The sequence below is a fragment of the Chaetodon auriga genome, chromosome 18 (genome assembly GCF_051107435.1).
Source record: "Chaetodon auriga isolate fChaAug3 chromosome 18, fChaAug3.hap1, whole genome shotgun sequence".
In the NCBI taxonomy this organism is placed as follows: Eukaryota; Metazoa; Chordata; class Actinopteri; order Chaetodontiformes; family Chaetodontidae; genus Chaetodon; species Chaetodon auriga.
The window spans coordinates 14379901-14402181 of record NC_135091.1 but is presented as its reverse complement, the minus strand read 5'-3'; the positions used below and the strand labels follow the sequence as shown (position 1 = coordinate 14402181).

Genomic DNA, 22281 nt, shown 5'->3' with positions numbered 1-22281 from the left:
GCTGGAATGCTGACTGGCATGGCCATTGGCTCCCACCAGCACCTAACAGCTGGCCAATAATTGAAATATGAATTAACAATTTAAGACGTTTCAGGCTGAAATACTTATTCATTTTTTAATTTGTATTTGTATGAAATTATTTAATAAATTGATAATCGCTTTTTTAAATGCATGAATTAATTAACCTATAATAATTGCACACTGTAAGCGTCTCAAGGCAAGGCTCCAGACAGACGAAACACGATGGGTATGAAAAACAAACGCGCCATTCATTGAAATTCTAAGAATTCCGACTGTACCCAAACGCACTTAGCGCCATTTCGCATGCGCGCTTCAAAAAAACTGAAGCGTAGACCGGTTCATTAGTTTCTTTGACGCCATTTGAGCTTTCATTGTGCATTTAATTGCCTCTGATGTTATGCCTGCCATAGGAATTACACATATGCACGTACACATGAACCGGATGTGAGGATTCAGGAGACCTAATGACCCGACGAAAGGTTTTACGGCCGGGTGTTTCCGACATGTCTAATCATTCATTCAAAACGGTCCCCCATGATTAGAGTGACGTAGACACTGTGAGGAGGAGGGTCACTGTCTGATTGTCGAAAGCAGAGCACATGACACCTGCTTACAGAAACTGAATAAAAACCAGTGTCTCAGCCTGCATTCAGACTAAGATTTCAGTCCCAGCAAACATTTTTTCTTTTTCAAATGTATTACACCATACAGCTTTGACATACAGCTTCATCAGCTCAGCTATCCATTCATTCCTCCTCTTCATTCAGTTGCTGTCTATCAGGGTGACAAAGAGCCAACTAAGCGCACTGAGCCCCCCATTCCAGACCCCAGATCCAAATTCCCAGTCACGTTGTCCTCCGTTTCACCGATCACATTTTCGGTCAAGACCCCTGACTGCCACTTCAAGTACTACTTCAGTTACTGCCCAGGCTCCTTATTATTATCATATGAAGAGCAAAACAGGCAAACAGGAGCAAATAAACAAACAATGGTAACAAACATTGGTAAAACCAATCACAATTTATTGAAATAAAGCTATAATACAGTGATTCTAAAATCTAATAGCCTAATCGTTAAGCATTGGTTTCACACATTACACTGGAAATACGGGGCCATTGCAACAAAAGCCAAAAAAGTGTAAAGTGGTTCATATTATCCATTTAAACACAGATCTCAATAAATACAGCTCGTGGTCTGAAGTGTCCACTGATCTTTAAAGCTCAAAGCTACCATTTCACTTTAAAAGTAACTGTTGTCATGACATGTATCTGTATCATGTTCCTATTATTCCCACATCGACCACCAAAAGATGTAAACGTCAGGGCTTTTCTGGCATCAGTGCTTAAGACTGTCTAGAAATGCTGGGATTGTCCTGTGAAGATGTACAGCAGATATCAGCAGAAGGCACATAATTAAAGGCAGGTTGTTAACGACTGGCTAAAGAGCCAGTCGTTAACAACACCTCACGAGGAAGTGAGGCTCTCACACTTCAAAATACTCATTTTCCGATCTCTCCCTGAGATTTCTGCATATGGACAGAAGGATGTCCTGAAATAGTCCAAGTTGGCCCAAAGATGGCACTCGAATCAAAACAGTGATGCCACAGTTACCCACAGACAACCTTTGATGAACTAACAATTAACAGCAGTTCTTAACAACAACTCATTTCCAATAGAGTTTCATGATCAGTCAGGACCATCTGTGACAAAAGACAGAAAAAGAGATGACTGCATGAGTGTTAGATGTGTGCTTGTCACATATAAACAAAGCAATACGATTAGACAACTCTTTTGTTTGGCTCTTGTTGGTCAGTGGTTTGATGCAACAGACAACACAACCTCTGTGTTTTACCCACAGACATTGAACTCCAGCAGACTCGAAGCTTTCACTGAAGACGTCTGCTACATGTTTGTCTGATAGCCTCTGTGGAAGTGTGTCCCAGTTCAATAAAATTTATAAACAATCTACAGAAAAGTCTGCACTCGTGTTGAGAATGCACCATTTTTACAGTCCATAGACAAGAATTTAATGTATTTGGGACATACAGGAAATCACTGGCAGCACACATCACAGGACCAATCAGCCTTGTCGTCACACTCAGTTTGGCCTGGGACGGACGCTCCACAGCAAAACCTGTGGAGAGAAAACCAAATAAACATCAGGACACTACTGAACAGTCAGTCAGCATGAAAGGATCCAACCTAGAAAGCTTACAATCAGTTTTAAATGAGAGGTGTGTTGTGTGTCTAATCGTCCAGCCTCACTGACCTCATGCTCTTCTGTATTCTCCCACAGACTCCAGCGCTGCATCAGCAGATTTAGGAGATGACCCAGCACAGAGCTCTTACTGTGTGCTGGCCAGCCTACACCAGTCCTCACTTCAGTTAAGTTAAACAGAGCAAAGCAAAATCAGTGACAAAAACATATGTACCATACATGCAACCAATATAGTGCAATGGGATGTTTTTGGTTTCTGAGGGAAACTAAGAAAAAAGGAGCCACACATAAGTGAAGTGGTTCTATGTAGACACGCAGAGACATGCAATGAGGCAGAGTCGAGTCAGTTCCTCCAGCTGTTCTGTGGACACACAGGACAGAGAGTGCAGCATCTGCTCTGCTCACATTTTGAACTGATCTATAAAAAGAGCACTTGTATTGGATTGGTATTCTGTCAGGCATTGTATCAGGGGACTAAACATCAGATTTGTGCATCCCTATTAGCACATGCAATATGCACAGCTTCTCAGGTCCAACGAAAAGTCTATTGCCTTTGATCATATCTATTCAGGGTGTAACAAAGTGTACATAAATGTCTTAAAATCTAAAAAATATGCTAGAATATAGGTTTTGGTGACATTAGGAACCATCCACTACCATTTTTAAAAATTCCACATTCTATTCATAGTAAAGGCGTACAATTTTTAGATTTAACCACATTATTTCAAGGCATATCCACTAAGTATTAGTGCAATGCTGCTGTGACAACACTGTTTGAGTGGCAGAACTACTGCTGACAAATAATGATACAAAGGGCATTACTATGTGGCTAACAATTTAGGCTTGGTAGGTCACCGTGACTGACCAAATGAAGTGGAAACTGTGGGGAAAAGGGACCCAGCCCCTGGCCAGACAGGTTCAGGTCGACTTAAACTTCAGTTATATCACTCTAATAATTAGCAGTCGTCATAGGAGTCTGATGTGATAATGTGAAAGGTTTATTGTGTTTTCCCAAAAATGTACACAATAACCCGAACTGGTCCCAGGAACAGATGAATCAGGAACAGAAATCACTCTCACTTATACCTACTCTAACTCCTCCTAATGTGGAGCTTCAATCCAAGTTCATTCCAATCAATATTCACTTTTTTGGCTGACCAAGGCATTGTTGTTTAACTATCGGTGCTTTCCGCCACACATTACTACCCTCTGAAATTTATTGGCCTTTTCATTAACTGAATATACAGTGAATATCATTCTCATTAACTAATATCTTCCATTCTCATTAACTGATGTCTTCATGGGAATAGACATCAAACACATTCTTGTTCCACTAGGTTCCTGACATCATTATATTTGAAGGCACACTCACATTTTCAGACTTCTCTTATTCTGTTATCATTATAATCTGCAGGTCACTTAAGGTCACCAAAAATAAAATGCATCGTACCATGATTATTCAGACAATATGTAACCATAATGATACTAAATGTATACTAAATGCAATCAATGTATGTTATTGAATACCCATGTGTAAATACAGATTGAACATAGCATAAATATTTCCCACAAAACACTGATTTATATTACTGATACTGTATATGTTACAGTGTTCATCCATGTCTACCTGCAGCAGATGTGCTGTCCATCACAGGTCATCTTCCAGATGTAGTGTGGTCGTATTCAAAACCTCAGTCTCCTACATCTTTGCTTTCAAGTGGCTCCTCGAGATTCACTGTTAACAGTGATGCACATAGAATCACAGACTTCCCCCCTACGCTACACACACACACACACACACACACATAGAGGTAAGAATAATTAGGAAATATGAACTCAAGCTTAAAAAAAAGCTCATATTACAGGATGACTTTTTAGTGAGCAAGACCACAAACACCGAGGTAGTATACCTTACAATTTTACTTACCTCTATTCCTGTTAAATTTACCCAGTGATGTCAAAACTACTTTGACTACTGTGACATAAATACCAATTGGTAGCGTAACTCATGTAGCTGTTAGCTAATGTCCACAACATGTCAGAGCACCTAAACTAACTTAAATTATTCAAAACATATTTATCTATCGAACTAGCTTGTTTATTAGACGCATGCCGTAAATTTTAAACACGATATTTTATCAGACATTAATCTTAACTGACGCTGAAGATCAATAAGCTAACATTAGGTACTGATATTGATATTGGCTATTTGCTTTTGATATTAGCTAACAATAACAAACCCTAGCTCACTCTTGCCTGATAAAATACGAAAGCAAACGTTTTCTTATAATGTAACGTACACCATGAAGTTTATACTGTAAAAAATTTTTTTTTTAAATGTCATAAGGCTATGATTTTTAAGTAATTACCTATTAATTTATTGAACCCCACCATATCAACGAGCTGACCTGTGTGTCATGAACCGGAAGCAATAGAGTTAACTTAACAGTCTCGCGAGAATGTGAGAGTGGCGCTCACGCTGCGTTCTGGCATTTCACGATGGACCCTTTTATTTATTTTTGATGAATGATAAAATGATATTTGAATGATATTGATTGTAAAAACGGTATATTTTAAACCTAAATACATTTATCAATGTAAATGGGCTAAAAGGAAGCCACACAACAATTTAAAATAGAAATCAGTCATATATACAATATGGTGTTTTCACAAAGAAAGCAAAAATAAGACACATACATACATATACACAAACACAGGTATATATTTACACGGTATATACGTTACCACATAGAGCTATACATAAATATAAAACTATATATAAGTATTAATACTGTATATTATACATACATATTGAGATAAAATTAAATTTTGAAATTTGCAAGTTTGAAGCGACAAAGTACACTGTATAATTCAACTCTGAAAACAGAACTTTCAGAGAATCCTCTGGGAATATCCCCTGTTCATAAAACGTTCCTCAAAAGTTGCTGATGGTTACCTGTTTGCTGGGGTAAGACCGCATAAACCTGCTAGTTAGTGCCATGTTTTACACGTTGAAGCCCGAGGCTACAGTAAACTTTAACCGTTACATTATAGGCTAAATGATTTAACCTCTTTTGTTCTTTAGTTAATCAAATTCATGCCGCCCGCCTCGTTTTTCTGCATCTATAATTCTCTGAACTTGACAGTTGTGTAAAAGATATAAAAATGTGGCAAAAACTGTAATAGGGCTTCACAAAATCAACAGTAAACACGAACACACGCACTCACACGCACATACACGCACGCACGCACGGACGTATGCACGCAACCTGCACTGAGCATGCGCTTATCCTTTATCGGTTCTTCCCCGAGAATGGTGGGTGAAGCGCGCCTTGCCGTTGTAGGTTAAACCGAGTGACTTCGAAAGCTACTCACAAGTTCTTAAGGTTGACCAACATTTCATGGAAGATACTGGTAAGGTCACAAAACGTATGGTTATTCATGAACTTGGAGTAATGTGGCCATAAGTGTGGCATTTCAGCAACCAGCTAACGCTAGCTAACGTTTCTAGTGTTAACGTTACCTTGTGGGATTGGCAACGTTAGCCGGCTAGCTAAAGTGGAGTAGCCACCGGTACCGACTATTAACTGGAGATGGGGGGTAATGCTTAGCACGTTGTAATCGCTCTAGTTAGCGTAAGGTGAATTAGATGAAAAGGTTGTCCGGTGATATTACAACGTGTAGCCCCGGTTAACCGAAAATTGTAGTAAACTAATTAAATGCGCATATTTGAGTTTATACTCAATGCTACGTTACAAAAATAGCGCTAATGTGAAGCTAACGTCAACCTGTGGTCACTTCGGCGCTGCGATAGTGCTCGGCAAATAGATGGGCGCCTAGGCCCAAACGCTGATTGAACTTTGACTATGGAAACAAACCACCGAGTGCAACATGGTCTCAAACGACAGTGCTATTTCATCTGCTATTTGAGATGTTTTAACGGAACACGTAGCTAACTTTAGTTGACCCTTGTTAAGTTATCAAGTCACACGTAGTGTTAACACATCACGTGGATAATTTATTTTTAGTAGCTAACACAAGGGTTTAAGCTAAAGCTGGCGTTCGTGTTCATGTTTGAACAAGGAAGTGTCCTTTCGCACCGCTTGCTGCTTCTACCGGGATGATCTTGGTGTAAAGCAAGTAAGCTTAAAGTTCACATTTGAAAATATAATTTTTATGTACTGCCACTGAAAATATGGTACAGCATTGGTAACGTACCACTTAGATGACGGTGAACTCGGAAACTGAAATCGGTTCATTACTTTTCTAGAAAGTTTAGCATGCTACCAAACGAGTTCTGGGAATTTCTCCATAGGATGTGCACTTTTGAGGTGATGAGGTAAAAGTACTTGTGAACTCGGTAATAGTTCAATTAAAAAAAAAAGTTAGCTTTTCCTATATGATATGAGCACAATATTCCCTAGAATTATTCCACTGGACTTGTATTTTTCATTACTGATTAATCTGGCAATAATCTTCTTGCTTAATCGAATGCTTAGTCTATAAAACATTAAACATGTGAAAGAATGATATTTGCAATTTCCTCAAGCCCACCATGTTGTATTAAAATAGCTTGTTTTGTCTGACTAACAAAACCTAAATATATTCATTTAATTGCATATATGAGGAAGACAATAGATAGATAGATAGATAGATAGATAGATAGATAGATAGATACTTTATTCATCCCCAAGTTAAATTCACAAGTTCTGCATATTCCACAAATTTTAAGTAAGAGGCATATAGAAAATCCAATAAGAAAATCCTAATTTTTGAGAGGCTGAAACTAAAGAATATTTGTTAGTTTTGTTTGAAAGATTACTTTAAAATGATCAATTATCAAAATGGTTTGCAAGTTGATTTTAATGTCAACCAATCACTGCAGTTTTGATGATAACCCAACCTACTTTTCAACAGGCCTACAACTCTCAGACGACACCATTACTGGAATGCTGGACACTGAGTCCCCTGCCATGGAGAGCAATGGGGATGCCTTCCTTCCTGACCTTCCTGTTCTAGGCCAAGCTGGTGACTGGTCCACGGACCAGACTGCTGCAGGACCACTTACCAACATTTTGCCTGAGGACTCAGATGTGTCCCAGGATGCTCTGGGCCAGCAGCAGCAACAAAACCAGCAGATTAATTCCACGGAGCTGGGATCTGTGGAGAAGGCTGTGGAGCAGTTTCAGCTTGCCAGTGCTCAGCTCTTTCACGAGGAGCAGCCACCACTACCACCACAGCCCCCAGAAGAGGCAGAACAGCCATCAGAACACAAAACAGAGCCTGGGGAGTCTCAGCAAGACGGCGAGGAAATGAGTGTAGAGCAAGAGGCTGCTGTACAGCATGAGAGTCAAGGTAATGAAAATAGTTGTTGCTATGTATCCAAAATTAGCTTTAGGATGGGACATTGCTAGACAGCCCATCATTGATTGATATGCAGTAGTGCTGTCAAAACTGGCCAAACAAAATTCATTCAAATATTTCCTCTAAAAGCAACCGCATAGGTTTGAGCCATTTGAATATCTGTTTTTGTGCATGATGTCCATGAGTGGGCAAACCATTACAATAAGAGACATACTGCATGTATAGTATTTCAACATAAACATGGCTTTGAAAAGATCTACATTACTACACATTTTAAAATATTCCTATAAAATAATGTTGTATACCATGTTGTTGAATTATTTGCTCATATGCGCTTGACCCACATTTAGTTTTCAATCAATGAAAGTGGTGTTGCTTAGATTCCAGTTTATGCTGGTCCATGTGCCCTGGATGATTTTAATGTCCTGAACAAACAGGAGAGATTCGAGCCACATACCCAATTTTCCCCAGGGTTTTGTGTCCCAGTGGCTAATGGGGACAACAATTTTTGAAATTAGTCCAGTATTGAGTGAGAGCTTTGCAGCCAGCAGACACGAAACAGACAGCAATGTAACCCCTCTGGACGTTTGCAGACCATCAGTATACATCCACTAAAAGTCTGACGGCTTCACATTGTGTTACTGTTATTATTAGTGTTTGACAAAATTATGGAAAGGATTTTTATCAACATAAAACACACTTCATTCAAACATGATAAAGACAAAACTCACCAAAGTCTTGTCGGTTCATCTTTTCCCTGTTCCAACAATCATCACCAACTCTTTGAAGTTGGTTTGAAGTTTTGAAATAAATTGTTAATTCACACAATAAGGAGTGAGAGAGATTTAGATATTTAAAGATTTGAATGTGTCAGACTTTAACAGATTTTTGTGGTTTAAAAAAAAACAAACAAAATGTTAATTACTGGACAACACAAACCCTGTATGTTAGTATAAATGCAGGCTGAAACATTTCATTCGTGCTTTTCAGACAACATATGATCAAAACGTGTTTGAGTCTCCTCTTAAAACTACGTTAAAGTTTTTGTTATGCTTTGACTGTCATATATTTCTTGAAAAAAATATTACTATTACTAAATTATTACTTTACTGGTAAATATGCATTTACCATCTTCTCTTCTCACGATTCCAGATGAGACTAAGGTACCACAGGTGATGGAGGATGGCATGGAGCTGGAAGAACCATCCAAAGAGACAACAGAAGAATCGATAGTTCCGCCAGAACCAGAGCTGCCCAGTGAGTTTGAAAGACTCTTCACAGGGTGTGAGGAGAACCCAGATGACTTCAATGGTTGGGTCTACCTGCTACAGTATGTGGAGCAAGAGGTAAGAGAAAACATGCGGATTAATCATGGTCGTGAAGACATGGTCAGTTATGGTTTTACTAAAACTGAATTGAAGTAGGTCAGACTTTTACATCATGATCTCATTGAACTTCAACGTAACTGGATTATCATAATAAAGGGAAATAATGACATGAAATCTTTTTGCTGTTTCCTCTGCCCTTGCAGAATGTCCTTACAGCTGTGAGAAAGGCATTTGATGTCTTCTTTCTACGTTATCCTTACTGCTATGGCTACTGGAAGAAGTATGCTGATATTGAGAAAAAGCACGGCAATGTACAGGTTGCAGAAGAGGTAAATATCCATACTCTTTGAACAAGCATGTTTGTTGCTTTTTTTTGTCTTGGTTTTCTACCTTTTACTTTCAAAATATTTGGCAGGTCACCAGCTGGGCTGGTCTGGCCATGTCCCTGTCACGTACCCCCTTATCTTATTAGTACACTGACTCAAGACCATGTACCCCTTAGAGACTGCATACAGCAATTGTTTTGGCATTAAGGTAGAAGAGTAAAGAGAGAGCCAGTTTTATGAATATAGTAAAATTGCTCCAGCCATTGACAGGCTTGTGTTTGGTGTTTCCCAAGGTGTACAGAAGAGGCTTGCAAGCTATCCCTCTCAGTGTGGACTTGTGGCTGCATTACCTGACCTACATTAAAGAGAACTCAGACCCGAGTGACCCAGAAACTGAGGGACGCATTCGAGCGTGAGTGAAACTCTTTCTTTGTAGTATTTATTGCTACAACTGCATTTGTAACAGCAGAAACTGTCTCCAGCTAAAGTCTTCTTCTGGGTACATGGTTAAATTTAATCAAATATTTGATAATTTATGCTAATGTGACTACAAAAAGTTGCATAAGATTCACTGTCTTTTCTACTTTTAGTGCGTACAACCATGCAGTGGTTGCGGCAGGCACAGACTTTCGCTCTGACCGTCTGTGGGAGTCCTTCGTTAACTGGGAAACAGAACAGCAGAAGCTGGCCAACGTCACCGCCATCTATGACCGCATCTTGGGCATCCCAACCCAGCTGTACTCCCAGCACTTCCAGAGGTAGGAGGGTGCTCCTCAGTTATATGCTAGATAGAACTTCTCTGTAGTTGACAAAAGAAAAGTAAATGTAACAATGGCTAAAATAGGGCCATGTTTTCACTGGGTTCCACAGAACACAAAGGGAAATGCTTTTCCTTTAAGTCATTTTGACTAAAATAACATCTACATTTGAAACCCTTCTTTGAGTTGAATATGATTTTACTGTTTTTAATCTGTCCAGCTTCAAGGATCATGTGCAGAGCAACAACCCCAAACACTTCTTGTCAGAGGAGGAGTTTGTTCAGCTGAGGCTAGAGCTCTCTAAAGCCAGCCTCGTGGCAATGGTCTGCGAAGGTGAAGAGACGCCTGTTGCACAGGAGGAGCTACCACCTGGCACAGAGGATCTTTCGGATCCTGCTAAGGTATAAACTCTCCATCCAAATCTGCAGCAGAGACACATTTCCAAAAGTACTGCTTCCAGGGGTTAGCAGGAGCCTGCCTGTTCTCCATGATGACAAGGAAAGAAAGCTTTGTTCAGGTTTGAAGAGGTGTCTTTATGTCAGCAGCCAAGCCAATGAATGCCAGGGTGGATTCAAGTTGGCATCCAGTCAGAGACTCGCCCTAAAACTAAAAGGATCAAAGGATCAACCGTGGCCCATTGACCCCAGCACCTGCACCCAGTGGCTGATATGCAGGGTGCATACATACCTCCCTCCTCCTCTTATATCTGGCAAGCTCATGGTGATGTAAATCCTTGGCTGCAGGACTAGCAGTTTTGACATGAAGTGGAGAATGTCATATGGCAATGGGTACAAGAGGGCATTGACCATGTGTTTTTCTGTTTTGTGTGTCTTTATGTAGAGGGTGACAGAGATTGAAAATATGCGCCACAAGGTGATCGAGGCTCGACAGGAAGTGTTCAACCACAACGAACAAGAAGTCAGCAAGCGCTGGGCCTTCGAAGAGGGGGTATGTGTCTTGTTTTCTCCACTGCTATGTAAATTGTTGGAAATATACTGTATGTTTTCTCTTTATTCTTTGACACTGTAAAACAACATTTCTTCATGTTCCTTTTAGATTAAGAGACCATACTTCCACGTCAAAGCCTTAGAGAAGACCCAGCTGAACAACTGGAAGGAGTACCTGGACTTCGAAATTGAAAATGGGACTCCGGAGCGTGTGGTCGTTCTTTTTGAGCGATGCCTCATCGCTTGCGCTCTCTACGAAGAGTTCTGGACCAAGGTAATGTGACCTTTGACCTCTCTCTCACTCCCGCTACCTCCCTGCACTTCCCCATCCACGATGTTATCACATCGACACAGTAATCGTCCTGCACTCTCTTTGCGTGTAACGTTGATATGTGACTGTATCTGTTGTATTAGGGGATGGCCAGCTTGCCACACAAGATTTGACTGCAGCATTTGCCAACTACTACGTTGCATCTTCTTCGTCTCCCACTACCTTACAGAAACTTATCTAATTGGTTCCATGAAGGTGCTGATGGGTTTACACAGAAAATTTCTAAAAACGATCTTGTCAATGAAGAAATTCACTGTTTCTGTCAACTGAAAATTTAGGTTTAAAATGTGTTGTCTCTCTTGCCTTTCTCTTTCTCCTCTTTTCTTTTTCTCTGTTCTCTCCTGCATTTCTTCCAACTCGCTTTCTCTTTTTCACTCTGAAGTATGCAAAATATCTAGAGGGCTACAGCATTGACGGTGTCAGACATGTCTACAAGAAAGCGTGTACCATCCATCTGCCCAAGAAACCAGCCATCCACCTGCTGTGGGCAGCCTTTGAGGAGCAACAAGGTGAGTGACACAGCCCAGGAGATTATGAGAGGAACTGTTATGAGATGACCTCACTACGTACATAGTGATACAAACATTTTAGAACAAAATTGCATGTGATTTGAGTTAAGCCATACTGACATTATTTTGCTTTTCTTTGCCCAGGCAATGTCGAGGAGGCTCGTGGCATCCTGAAGTCCCTAGAGGCGTCGGTCTCAGGTCTGGCCATGGTGCGCCTTCGGAGGGTCAGTCTTGAGCGTCGCCATGGTAACATGGAGGAAGCGGAGGCCCTGTTACGGGAGGCCATGGAGTCTGCGAAGAATGCTACTGAGATGTCGTTCTATGCCATGAAGCTGGCCAGGCAGCAGATGAAGGTGCTGAAAAGTCTGAGCAAGGCCAAGAAGGTGCTGCTGGATGCTATTGAAAAGGATGAGGTGAGAGCTTGTTGATGACTGACAGACATACAGAATTTAAAGAGTTAGGAAGCACTTATTAAATCCTTAGATATAGTAAAACCCACATAGCAGTGAAAATAAATCATTTACGTGCTGCATTTATTTATTTCCAAACACGTGAACACCTGTAATGTGGAGAGGAATTCAGTTCGGTTTCTCCTGCAATGAATTCTGCTCAGACTGCAAAGCGAAGCTGTAATCCACATGCTTTTTAAAGCTGATGAACTGCCTTTTCCTGGGATATGTAGTTTTATATCATGGTAATGTATATGTCACACTATGGTAATTGTTCTGTAAATTTCTTTAAGAAATTGGTTAAATATAAACATACCATATCACATTTGATTATTTTCTTCTTTTATTTGAACTTCCATATAAACATGTTATGTATGTAGATGTGCATGTAATGCTGCAGGTGGTACACTGGGCTGCTTCAGGAAGCATGTGCTTCTTGTGTCTGAGCCAGGGAAGAGGGGCCAACTTCATTCGATTTACAAACTGCAACCAACAAATCGTACTTATTTTGCCTTTCTATGTGCAATTAGAAATGAATTGTACCACTTTCCACTGTGACTATATTGCACTAGTTGTGACATGCCCTGATATCTTTGGCTTAACAGACGAATCCAAAACTCTATCTAAACCTGCTTGAGCTGGAATACAATGGAGACGTGATGCAGAACGAGGCTGAGATTTTGGCTTGTTTTGACCGAGCCCTGAAGAGCCCGATGCCCCTTGAATCTCGCCTCCTCTTCTGCCAGCGCAAGGTTGAGTTCCTCGAAGACTTTGGCAGTGACATCAATGTGTGAGTTTTTTTGTTACTTTTAGAAACAGAAGTGGAATAACATAAATAATCCTGTCATGTTTGATGTTGAGTAATTGTCATTCTTTTTCCATCTTTTAGGCTTGTGGCTGCATATGAGGAACATCAGAAACTACAGAAAGAAAGCGAACCCACAAAGAGGAAAGCCGAGAACGGGTATGACAGGTGGATAGTGGAACAGGGCTTGGGTCACATCAACACATCATCATTTTCATGAGCAACTTTCCTGTCAAGTAGTAAACATTGTTATATAGTTATAGGCACTACACAACACTCAACTCAAGGATGTAACCAGCAATAGATTTTACTAACTTGAAACTATTCATCTCCAGCTCTCAAGAACCTGATGCCAAGAGACAACGCGTGGATGACAGTTCCTCGGCTGCAGCAAACGCACTGACAGACGTGCAGGCCAACAACTCTGCATACAACTACAACTGGTACCAGGTGGGTCTCTTACCTGAGCAGCTGAACACAGATTTTTTTATTTACTATTTTACTTTCACTTCATGTCACCCCAATCATGTATGGGCATTTACTAGGTCTATCTTCGAGTAAGAATCAAAACAGGCTGACAAAAATATATCAAAGTTAAGCTCCTGGAAATGTTGGAAATGTCGGTAATCAGATTAACTTTCTTTCTTTTTACTCTTTCCCTCCTTTTCTTAGCAACAATACAGCGGATGGGGACAAAACTCCTGGGGGCAGTACAATCAATATGGCCAGTATAGCCAGTACTACCCTCCTCCTCCAACATGATGTACAAAATCCTGACATGAAGATGGAGACTCACAGGAAAGCATCCTTTCTGACCTGCCTAGATCCCCAAACAGGACTACTCAACAGGATGTCATGGAGATTTCAATCCAACCACAGATGCTGATTTATTCCTTGTTTGTGGTTTAAAGCGCGCTAATCCCTTAGATTACACTTTGTAGCCATTGTTTGGAATATAATACACTTGGCCCTCCATGGCAGCCATGTTGATTAGTCATGTTGTTTAAAAAAAAAAGCATTAATTGCCACATTCATCTCCAACACTGGCTAATTCTTTTAGGAGGGTTCTTTAATGCATGTTATTTGTGAAGGCAAATTTATTTTTCCGTGTGATAAAGGCTTATTAATTTTTAGATCGGATGACTTAGTTTGGTCTCTTTCTTTGTGTTGAAGATTTAAACTTATAAAGGAGGCATTCAATGATGTACCTCAGAGTTGTGTTTCTTCTTCCCAAGATTTTTAATATTTCATGGTTATGTTTCCATAATGAAAATGAAGAGTTCCTCCTTTTTTTTTATTTTGACTTGATTTCATAATAAAGAGGTTGATATCCTGAAGTGTCCTGTGTTAATTTTGTCACCGTATTCATTTTGAAGTGGCTCAAAGGATTGCTGAAGATCTGATGAGCTGTTTGGAGGCATTGCACAAATGATCCCTCAATGTGTGTCTTTACAGAAATATTCTTCTCCAGATGTTCAGTACAACGTGCAAATGATCAACTAATATTTGATGTAACACGTATGTAGCCTGTATTGAACAATGGGTTGTTATGAAATATAAAAACTGAATATTTGATATTTACTAGTGAGTCACGTGAAGAAATGAATCCATAGTTCAGCTTGTAAATAGGCCCATAAACCTGGGCCTGCTCAAACACAGCTGGTCATAATGTCCTAGTTGGGCAAGATTTAATGATTGTTCCGTGACTTTTCACAGCTTCACTTTACTTTGTATTGGTTAAATGCAACACACTGAGTTGTTGCGGATTGAAAAATGGAAAAAACAATTCTTGATCCATCAAATAATTAAAGATGGTTCACCGTCCAGAGCGGGATGGGCGTGGCCACAACGTCCAACGAGGCTGACGTAAATTCACACATGCGCAGTGTCGGCCCTTAAACAGCCCTTTCTATGCTTAGCGTTGAACGACTAGCATCGAACGAGGTAAGGCCTGTGCAAATTTAGTGAAAAACACTAAATATGTAAAACCCTGACAGATTTTGGTGTGCTAATATAGCACCTATACAATAATTTATTACACGTAACACTTTATTTTGAGCAGTTATGATGTATTTCATGTGTTTTTAAGTGACTTTAAGAAACGCGTGTCCCATGTGGCTAAGTAAGCTAGCATAGCTTTAGCAAGATAAGAGAGAAGTGTGTTCAGCTCCGGGCGTGTTGCTTTGCACTGCTTCTCATCAATTTTCAACTCGCCAGTTTAACTGCAGTGTCTACTTTGTTAGTGTGTTTTCACGTTTGACTCATCTAACAATCTTAGACACAGACATAGCGTGGCGGGGTTGGTAGCCAGTCTCTGCTGTCACAAATACATCCGACGACACAAAGGTAGATAGACGGAGACTCCCAACTGAGTTCGCTCACGGACGCGTAGCCCCAGGTGGTTTAGACGATCTATCCCGCCGGATTATATTTCACGTATTATCATATATATACACTGCCCCCTGATTATATTTCACGTATTCGTGTCATTTATAGCATATATTATGTATTGGCACACGTATTATTTCTTAACACCACTCCAGTAAGAATAACACTACTGGATAAAACGACGGCGGAGTATGCCAGTCGAAGCGGCAGTAATGCCAGTAACAGGACGTTCTTGGCCAGTAATAGGACTGGTTTGCTAGTCCGGAGTTGTTGTTCGCTCTTTTCTACACGCATAAATTGTCGGGAGTTATAGAATCTACACGCATAAATGGTCGGGAGTTATAGAATGGTCCGGAGTTTTCGTTAGCTCTGCGGTACAAGTTAGCAATGTTGTTAACGGAAACGGAAAGAGGATTTATCCACTACTTGTTAAAACGTAACGACAAAGTCAATTCATAGGCTAATGGTCATACTGTAGGTGTATTTGAAACAATATGTCACTAATTATATGTCAAATACACTTGTACGTAACAAAAAACTAACATAAAAAAAGATAACTAGCTCCGTTATATGTCGGTGGGCTCGATAGTCTGGCTAGCGGGAGAGTGCCGACCGGGGATAGTCCCGCGTTGGGGTAGACAATCAGGGAATCGACACAAATGATTTCCGCAATTGTAATGTTGATAATAACTCAAGCCACTCGGCCTTTTCATATTTTCTTCCAGCATCAAGATGCAGCTCTTCTTGCGTGCCCAGAACACTCACACCCTTGAGGTGACCGGACAGGAGACTGTTGGACAGATCAAGGTAAAATATCTACAAGCTGGCGAGACTGCACCAGACCTTTGACTTCAGAGGTCCCATTATTTGACTGCAATGCTTTCAGTGATCTGTGTGAACCCTCGTAATGGTATCCTGTGGAAAGAGTTTTAATAAAAACGTTTGTTTGGTGTCTGTTAGGCCCATGTCCAGGATCTGGAGGGTCTCCTGGTTGAGGATCAGGTGCTGTTGCTTGCCGGATGTCCACTGGAGAATGATGCCTCCCTGGCATCCTGCGGTGTCTCAGAGCACTGCACCCTGGAGGTAGCTGGCAGGCTTCTGGGAGGTCAGTACACAAATGCACCGTGCAGCTTTTTAGTAAGCAATGTGGATGGTCAGCCATCCACCAAAGACATGGTAGACGAGCTGGACTTCTGACACGTGGGCGTAAAAGTCAAAAGCTCATATTTCCTGTTTATAACAAACATTTAATTATGACAGCACATGACGAATTTGTTTTGTCTGGGCGCGCTGCTGTCTGTGTAAGACCAGCCATGAAACCCAAACCAGCACAACCACTGTGGCACAAGCCATTGTATTTAAGATCATCAGCTTGGATGAATACACAAATCGCTAAATGTTTTCAGTAGATTGTGGCCCCCATGGTAGTTTTGAATGGTGGGTACAGTACAGTGTCTGAAAACTGCAGATGCTTTAGTTTGTCTGGGAAATAACCCACTTAACACTTTCCCCCTCTTCAGGTAAGGTCCACGGCTCTCTGGCTCGTGCTGGAAAAGTGAGAGGACAGACACCCAAGGTAAGAAGATGTTATGTATTTTTCCCTGCACCTCATGTTCTAGTACAATTATATGTGTGAAGATGACTTGTACATGTTCTGTTTTAGATGTGCTATTTTTAAAGATGCATACATTAAAACACATACTGCATTATGATCTTGGAGAAATAACAGCTGCATCTCCCTGTCACATCGTCCAGGTTGACAAGCAGGAGAAGAAGAAAAAGAAGACTGGCCGTGCTAAGCGTCGCATCCAGTACAACAGGCGCTTTGTGAATGTGGTGCCCACCTTCGGAAAGAAGAAGGGACCCAACGCCAACTCGTAAGCGCATCAGCGCCCAAAAGGAGAAACACGGTCACCACCCATGTTTTTACCGAGTCAAATATTCTCCTGTTATACAGAATAAAAATCTGCTTGGATAAAAGAACTGTTGTTGTGTATTCTCCAATCCAAGTGGTGTCTTTCAGCAAACCAGGGTTGCAGGGGTTTTTTTTCCACAAGAACTGTTACATTTAAATCTATTACCCTGTTTAAAATGCATTTTTCATCAGACTTTAATGCCGAGCACGTCAGTGATAACTGATCTGCTCAATTCTGACATCCTTCCTATGTGTACTTGTAAAATGATTGGTCCTTATTTACATGAAAACCAGAGAGTGACTAAACTCGTTCTTTTAGTCTCTGAAACAGGTTTATTCATTTACATTGTACATGCAAAAAACCAAAACAAAACACAGAATAAGGTTTCAGGGTATCTCGTATGTACATTATTGACAGGCCAACACTTAAAACATTCTGATAACTGGTTGCTGTTTCTTGTAACGTGATTAGAAATGAGACAAACTAGAAACAGAATAGTGCAGTCCAAATGCCATTTTAACTTGTATTTCGACAGCAACCCTGATGAGAATTTTTCCCCCTCTCCATCTTTGAAAAGTAGTGCATGCTGGCCAACGTTTTTCGGTTAATCCACAGACACCAGCTCAACCTCAAAAATCAGCTTTGCGTTGGGTGGAATTCTGGTAGAGCTGGAGTTCAGGAAATAACAGCAGAAAGTTCAAATGTGCACAGTAAATAAATGAAGCACACCGACACTGAATGAGTCTCAGCCCTGACCTTCGACCAGCTGTGCCTGCAAGGAAATTGGAAAAATCCTCCACCTAAAATGAACAGAGTATAAACACATGTATTTGCATGACATGCACAAATTCAGCCAAAGAAAAGGATACTTGGACTCGGGGACACCCTTCTTTCCATAGGCCCACTCTGGCTCAATCTCCACTCGGGCTGTTTCACCCTTGCTCATTGTCAGAAGGGCCTCATCCCACTAGTGATGGCGTGCAGCAGAGAAAAGTGACGTATTGAGGAACTGACAGGAATTGGGATGCACAGAAGGGAAAAACAAAAACACAGGCTTCACTTACGCCTCTGATGACTCTGCCCAGGCCAACTTTGAAGCTTAACGGTTTAGTCTGCTTCTTCTTTCTTGCCGCTGCAGAAAAACAACAGTGATGGTTTGAACCTGAAGACAGAATCTTCATCATAGGACACTGATTTCATCTGCATCTAGAACCATTTTAAGGGGGTTACAAAAAGATCCAGCTCATTTTGTTAGGTCCCTAAAAAATTGTACATTTATGTATTTTGGGTGAAGTGTGACTTCAAGCTGCAGGTCTGTCATACTTGTGGGAATATTGGTGTCAAACACAGTTCCATCCTCCAAACTTCCAGTATACCAGCAGCTCACAGTGTCGCCTTTCTTTGGAAAGTTTGTCTTGTCACCTTTCTTGAGCACTGACTTGATGTACTTGGGCGGACCCTTTGAAAAGCAACACAGGAGCATTGTTAGAATAGTTGGTGCATGTGCAGAGCAAAGATGGACAATCAACATCTCCTGAAGTCGACATCCTGGACCAGTACCTCGTCAACAACCTCTGTCTTGACTTCTTTGGGCTTCTCTTCAATTTTGACAGCTTTAACCTGCTCGGTCACTTCCTCTACCGGCTCTGTGCTTTTAAACCTCTGCAGATGAAAATCAAAGCATAAATCACACATTCATTGTTGAATGAGTTAGTGGGTGAACACAAGCAGTTCACAGATGCAGTGTCACTGTGCACCATATCAAGTGTCATTATGGCCACTTACTTTGCTCTCAAAGAGCTGGTTGTAGGCAATAATCAGCTGTTCTTTCTTTGCTGTTTTGGCAACATTTTTGATGTTTCCCAGCAGCTTGTGCTCATTGAGGAACTGAGGGGGAAATTCAATTAGAGAGAGAAAGTTAACAGATGATTATCTTTGTTAAACCATCATCTTTGTCGCATCGCTCCTGCGCAATTCACTGAGGTTATAAAATCATTGTAGACAGTAAATGTATCTGCTCAAGGTCTGATGAAACAACGAGCCGTGGTTCATATCTGAATTGTGCATCACTCTTTTGTACAAATGCTGCTCTGTATCGTTGTATTGTGCCGAGCTAGATGCTCAAACACAGCAGCCCTGCTAATGAGGCGTCCCTTAGCTAACCACGCAGCATGCTGCAGTTCAAAGTGAGCATTAACACTTTAACCCACAAATATTCAACACAAAAGCACAAACGGACTACAGCCATGCAACATACCGAATGGGCCGCATTGTCCTGAATGAACTTTATAAGGTCTTTTTTGGGCAAATCATCACTTTTGAGCTGCTCATCGCTCCACTCCCGTGTTGGTTCAGCCGCCATTTTGAGAGGCGAACTGCTGAACTTTGACCCCCGTGGCGTCTTTGAAAAACCTCTGGTATATTTTTTGTTGTTGTTTTCTTTAAATTCAAAAGAAATAACCCCATTATAGAACCTAACTCCATTCAAGCCAGTCTATAGTTACAATTAAGATTAATCAGTATTCGAGAAAGTTACATCTCTCTAAAGTGTTTCCTGCCACCTAGTGGACACATAAATATAACATGTCAGCGGGAGGCATTACAACCAACTATGGTCTATGGAACAATTAGAAATAAAGAAGATATAGACATTAAAAGACAGTCACAAAACAAATCACCAGTCACGAGTGACGAAAGTGTAGCTCAGGCAGCTTTGCATAACATAAGTAAAAAATAAACATTTTTTGTACATAAAACAGCTTCTATTTCCATCTTTTCCCATGACCTTATTTATTTATTTATTTATTTATTTATTTATTTTGCATCACTTGGTGACATTTTCAGCACTTCTTCCTGTCACCTCTTTGTGCTTGCTTACGCTTCCTCATTTCCTTTGTGCAAAACTTCCGTATGTTGTGTAGCATTTGCATACATGTGTGATCTGATTCAAGCTGCTCAATACAGAGCTGCAGTGAGAGGAGGGCTGGGGGTGGTGAAAGCTTTACCTCTGTACGGTGGAGGAGACGGTGCTTCAGTTTCCCTCTCAGTCACCTGCTGACTCAGGTCTACTGCTTGTTGCTGACAGCATGTGTTCATGTGGAGACTTCAACAGCGGCATTTCTGGTGAAGACAATTGGAGAAATTGATGATGTTTCATCTCAAGTGGCTGTGCACCTGAGCATAAACAACCATGGGGAATGGCTCCTTGAATTGCACAGGGATTGTAAATGCTGTGTCTCTAATGGAAGAATAAATCCCGGTAATGACACTTTTACATCCATACCAAGAGGAAAGGCTGTTGTGGACTACACCACAACCTCCCATAATCATCTGAACACTTGCATTGACTTTAAGCTTTTGGACAGAGGCCTGATTTTTTTGTAAAGCACATCAGAAAACGTGTGAAGTCCTAAACTACACTGGACCACATCACATTCCTCAGAAGCTGAAAGGCCCGTGGACTAAGCAAAAGCGGAGAAGGCGTCTGTTATAGAAGGCATCCCGAATGAACCTTTAAAACCTCATCTGTTAGAGAGAAGTCTTTCCAAGGCATGCTCTGAATATGACATAATCCTGTCGGCATGGTTCATTATTAAAACCGGTCCAATACCACGGAAGGGTGGCCAGAGAGTACCCCTCAATTAACCTATAGGGGCATCAGCCTTCTTATTAGAGCTTACAAATTGTCTTCTAATTTACTGAACAACAGGCTCAGACGGTATTTAGGAGTGACACAGTGTCTTGTTGATGAGCAGAATGGATTTAGAAAGAAACAAGCCTGTATCAAATATATCCTTACATTCAATATCGACTGTTGGAGCTAGAACTGACAAAAGCAAACCCTCTTTAAAAAGATGTTTGACTGGATTAATAGAGGTTTGCTTGCCTTTAAACCTAGGCTGGATGATGGATTTTATAAAGCAGACCTTGCATAGCTGAGATCCTTTCTCCAGTTTCTTTTTGCAATATTTGTGAATGACTAGGCTCTGCAGATAAGAGCTTAAAAGAATCTGAAGTTGTAGACACTGTGCAGAATGGAGCTACATGATCTCTGGAGTAAATAAGCAGTTTAAGTGAAGGAAGAGCTTGTTGACTTGTTGAAAGTAAGGTGTTATTGAAGTTTGTCCACAAACAGTTTTAAAATATCTTGTCAAAACCTAAATTAAGGACATATGTGCATATGGAACAGATGTTTGGCCCTGAATCATGTGTCACATCTGGTTTATCTGGAAGTCAAAGGTGTTCAGTTGTGGAGGAGGGTCTGTTCAAAAGTTTTCAGGAGGAAACCTGATGTGTGGTGACTGAGTTGTATTTTGTATCTTTTGCACTGTACAAATTCGGATGATTTAAGAGTTCATTTTTGAAGCAGTTGCGGACAAAAACCCTGAAATATTCTGGTGTACAGATGAGCAAAAATTGGAATGGCTGTTTAATTTTGATGTGTTAAGTTTGCTCAGTTTGGCTCAAAAAGACAGTTCATTTAATTAATATTTATTCTGACTTCTCCAGGATGTATAGTCTATGTTCGTTTTTGTCAGTGATCTACGATGGTCTGAAGCTTGGACTGTGAAAGATGCTCAAGCTGCTCTGACTTCCTCTGTTGTCTGTAAATGCATACTCAGCACTCTGGTCCTGGCTCGTAGGATTTATGGTTTTTATGGTTATTTGTGGGACCACGTGTGCTGATCACAGTTATGTATGTCACACAACAGTGAGAATTTCCTCCATTCATCAGAATATACTTATCTGATGTGTACAGATCGGTTATGTTAGGTTCATTATTTAACAACTGCACCTTATTTGGGTGGTGAATGCAAAACTTCCTTCACCTGTCTGTCACTACTGGAACAAGCTGTATGTCTTCTTTTCAACCCACAGTCCAATAATCATCACCTACACCACAAACACTTTGGCACCACCTT

General features: G+C 40.7%; 3 protein-coding genes and 1 long non-coding RNA gene across 5 annotated transcripts; 2 read left to right on the top strand and 2 right to left on the bottom strand.

Annotated features, from left to right (window-relative positions):
• Positions 1–1022: 1022 nt before the first annotated feature.
• On the bottom strand, positions 1023–4673 carry LOC143336327 (uncharacterized). The gene is made up of 5 exons (XR_013078514.1): positions 4608–4673; positions 3866–4017; positions 2290–2399; positions 2067–2154; positions 1023–1720 (listed from the first exon to the last, which is right to left on the bottom strand). It is a non-coding gene; the product is annotated as an uncharacterized LOC143336327 (long non-coding RNA).
• An 849-nt stretch (positions 4674–5522) lies between these two features.
• prpf39 (PRP39 pre-mRNA processing factor 39 homolog (yeast)) lies at positions 5523–14388 on the top strand. 2 transcript variants are annotated; one of them, XM_076756445.1, is made up of 15 exons: positions 5523–5652; positions 7156–7593; positions 8755–8948; positions 9134–9259; positions 9550–9668; positions 9847–10014; positions 10235–10415; positions 10855–10962; positions 11071–11235; positions 11675–11801; positions 11946–12214; positions 12856–13040; positions 13140–13214; positions 13391–13505; positions 13728–14388. In XM_076756445.1, the coding sequence occupies exons 1-15, from the start codon at positions 5640–5642 to the stop codon at positions 13815–13817; spliced, it is 2373 nt and encodes a 790-aa protein (XP_076612560.1). In that variant the 5' UTR covers positions 5523–5639; the 3' UTR covers positions 13818–14388. The 2 variants fall into 2 exon arrangements, with proteins under 2 accessions (XP_076612560.1, XP_076612559.1); XM_076756444.1 differs by having other exon boundaries at positions 13140–13223.
• A 540-nt stretch (positions 14389–14928) lies between these two features.
• Positions 14929–17426, top strand: faua (FAU ubiquitin like and ribosomal protein S30 fusion a). The gene is made up of 5 exons (XM_076756836.1): positions 14929–14999; positions 16169–16250; positions 16404–16548; positions 16964–17019; positions 17199–17426. Exons 2-5 carry the CDS (start codon positions 16176–16178, stop codon positions 17322–17324), a joined length of 402 nt encoding a protein of 133 aa, XP_076612951.1. The 5' UTR covers positions 14929–14999; positions 16169–16175; the 3' UTR covers positions 17325–17426.
• Positions 17427–17668: 242 nt separating this feature from the next.
• fkbp3 (FKBP prolyl isomerase 3) lies at positions 17669–19747 on the bottom strand. Its single transcript, XM_076756835.1, has 7 exons — positions 19617–19747; positions 19145–19246; positions 18920–19021; positions 18683–18818; positions 18424–18491; positions 18229–18326; positions 17669–18018 (listed from the first exon to the last, which is right to left on the bottom strand). Exons 1-7 carry the CDS (start codon positions 19719–19721, stop codon positions 17964–17966), a joined length of 666 nt encoding a protein of 221 aa, XP_076612950.1. The 5' UTR covers positions 19722–19747; the 3' UTR covers positions 17669–17963.
• Between the last annotated feature and the right edge of the window lie 2534 nt (positions 19748–22281).

Excerpts from the sequence above, each read along its gene's own strand:
- prpf39 (XM_076756444.1), top strand. Across the intron at positions 7,594-8,754 it reads TGTACAGCATGAGAGTCAAG|ATGAGACTAAGGTACCACAG; the intron begins GTAATGAAAATA and ends TCACGATTCCAG. Across the intron at positions 13,506-13,727 it reads ACAACTACAACTGGTACCAG|CAACAATACAGCGGATGGGG; the intron begins GTGGGTCTCTTA and ends TCCTTTTCTTAG.
- faua (XM_076756836.1), top strand. The coding sequence starts at position 16,176 with ATGCAGCTCTTCTTGCGTGCCCAGAACACTCACACCCTTGAGGTGACC. Across the intron at positions 16,549-16,963 it reads AGCTGGCAGGCTTCTGGGAG|GTAAGGTCCACGGCTCTCTG; the intron begins GTCAGTACACAA and ends CCCCCTCTTCAG. Across the intron at positions 17,020-17,198 it reads TGAGAGGACAGACACCCAAG|GTTGACAAGCAGGAGAAGAA; the intron begins GTAAGAAGATGT and ends CACATCGTCCAG.
- fkbp3 (XM_076756835.1), bottom strand. The coding sequence starts at position 19,721 with ATGGCGGCTGAACCAACACGGGAGTGGAGCGATGAGCAGCTCAAAAGT. Across the intron at positions 19,247-19,616 it reads AGGACAATGCGGCCCATTCG|TTCCTCAATGAGCACAAGCT; the intron begins GTATGTTGCATG and ends TTTCCCCCTCAG. Across the intron at positions 18,019-18,228 it reads AAGGGTGTCCCCGAGTCCAA|AATTCCACCCAACGCAAAGC; the intron begins GTATCCTTTTCT and ends CAGCTCTACCAG.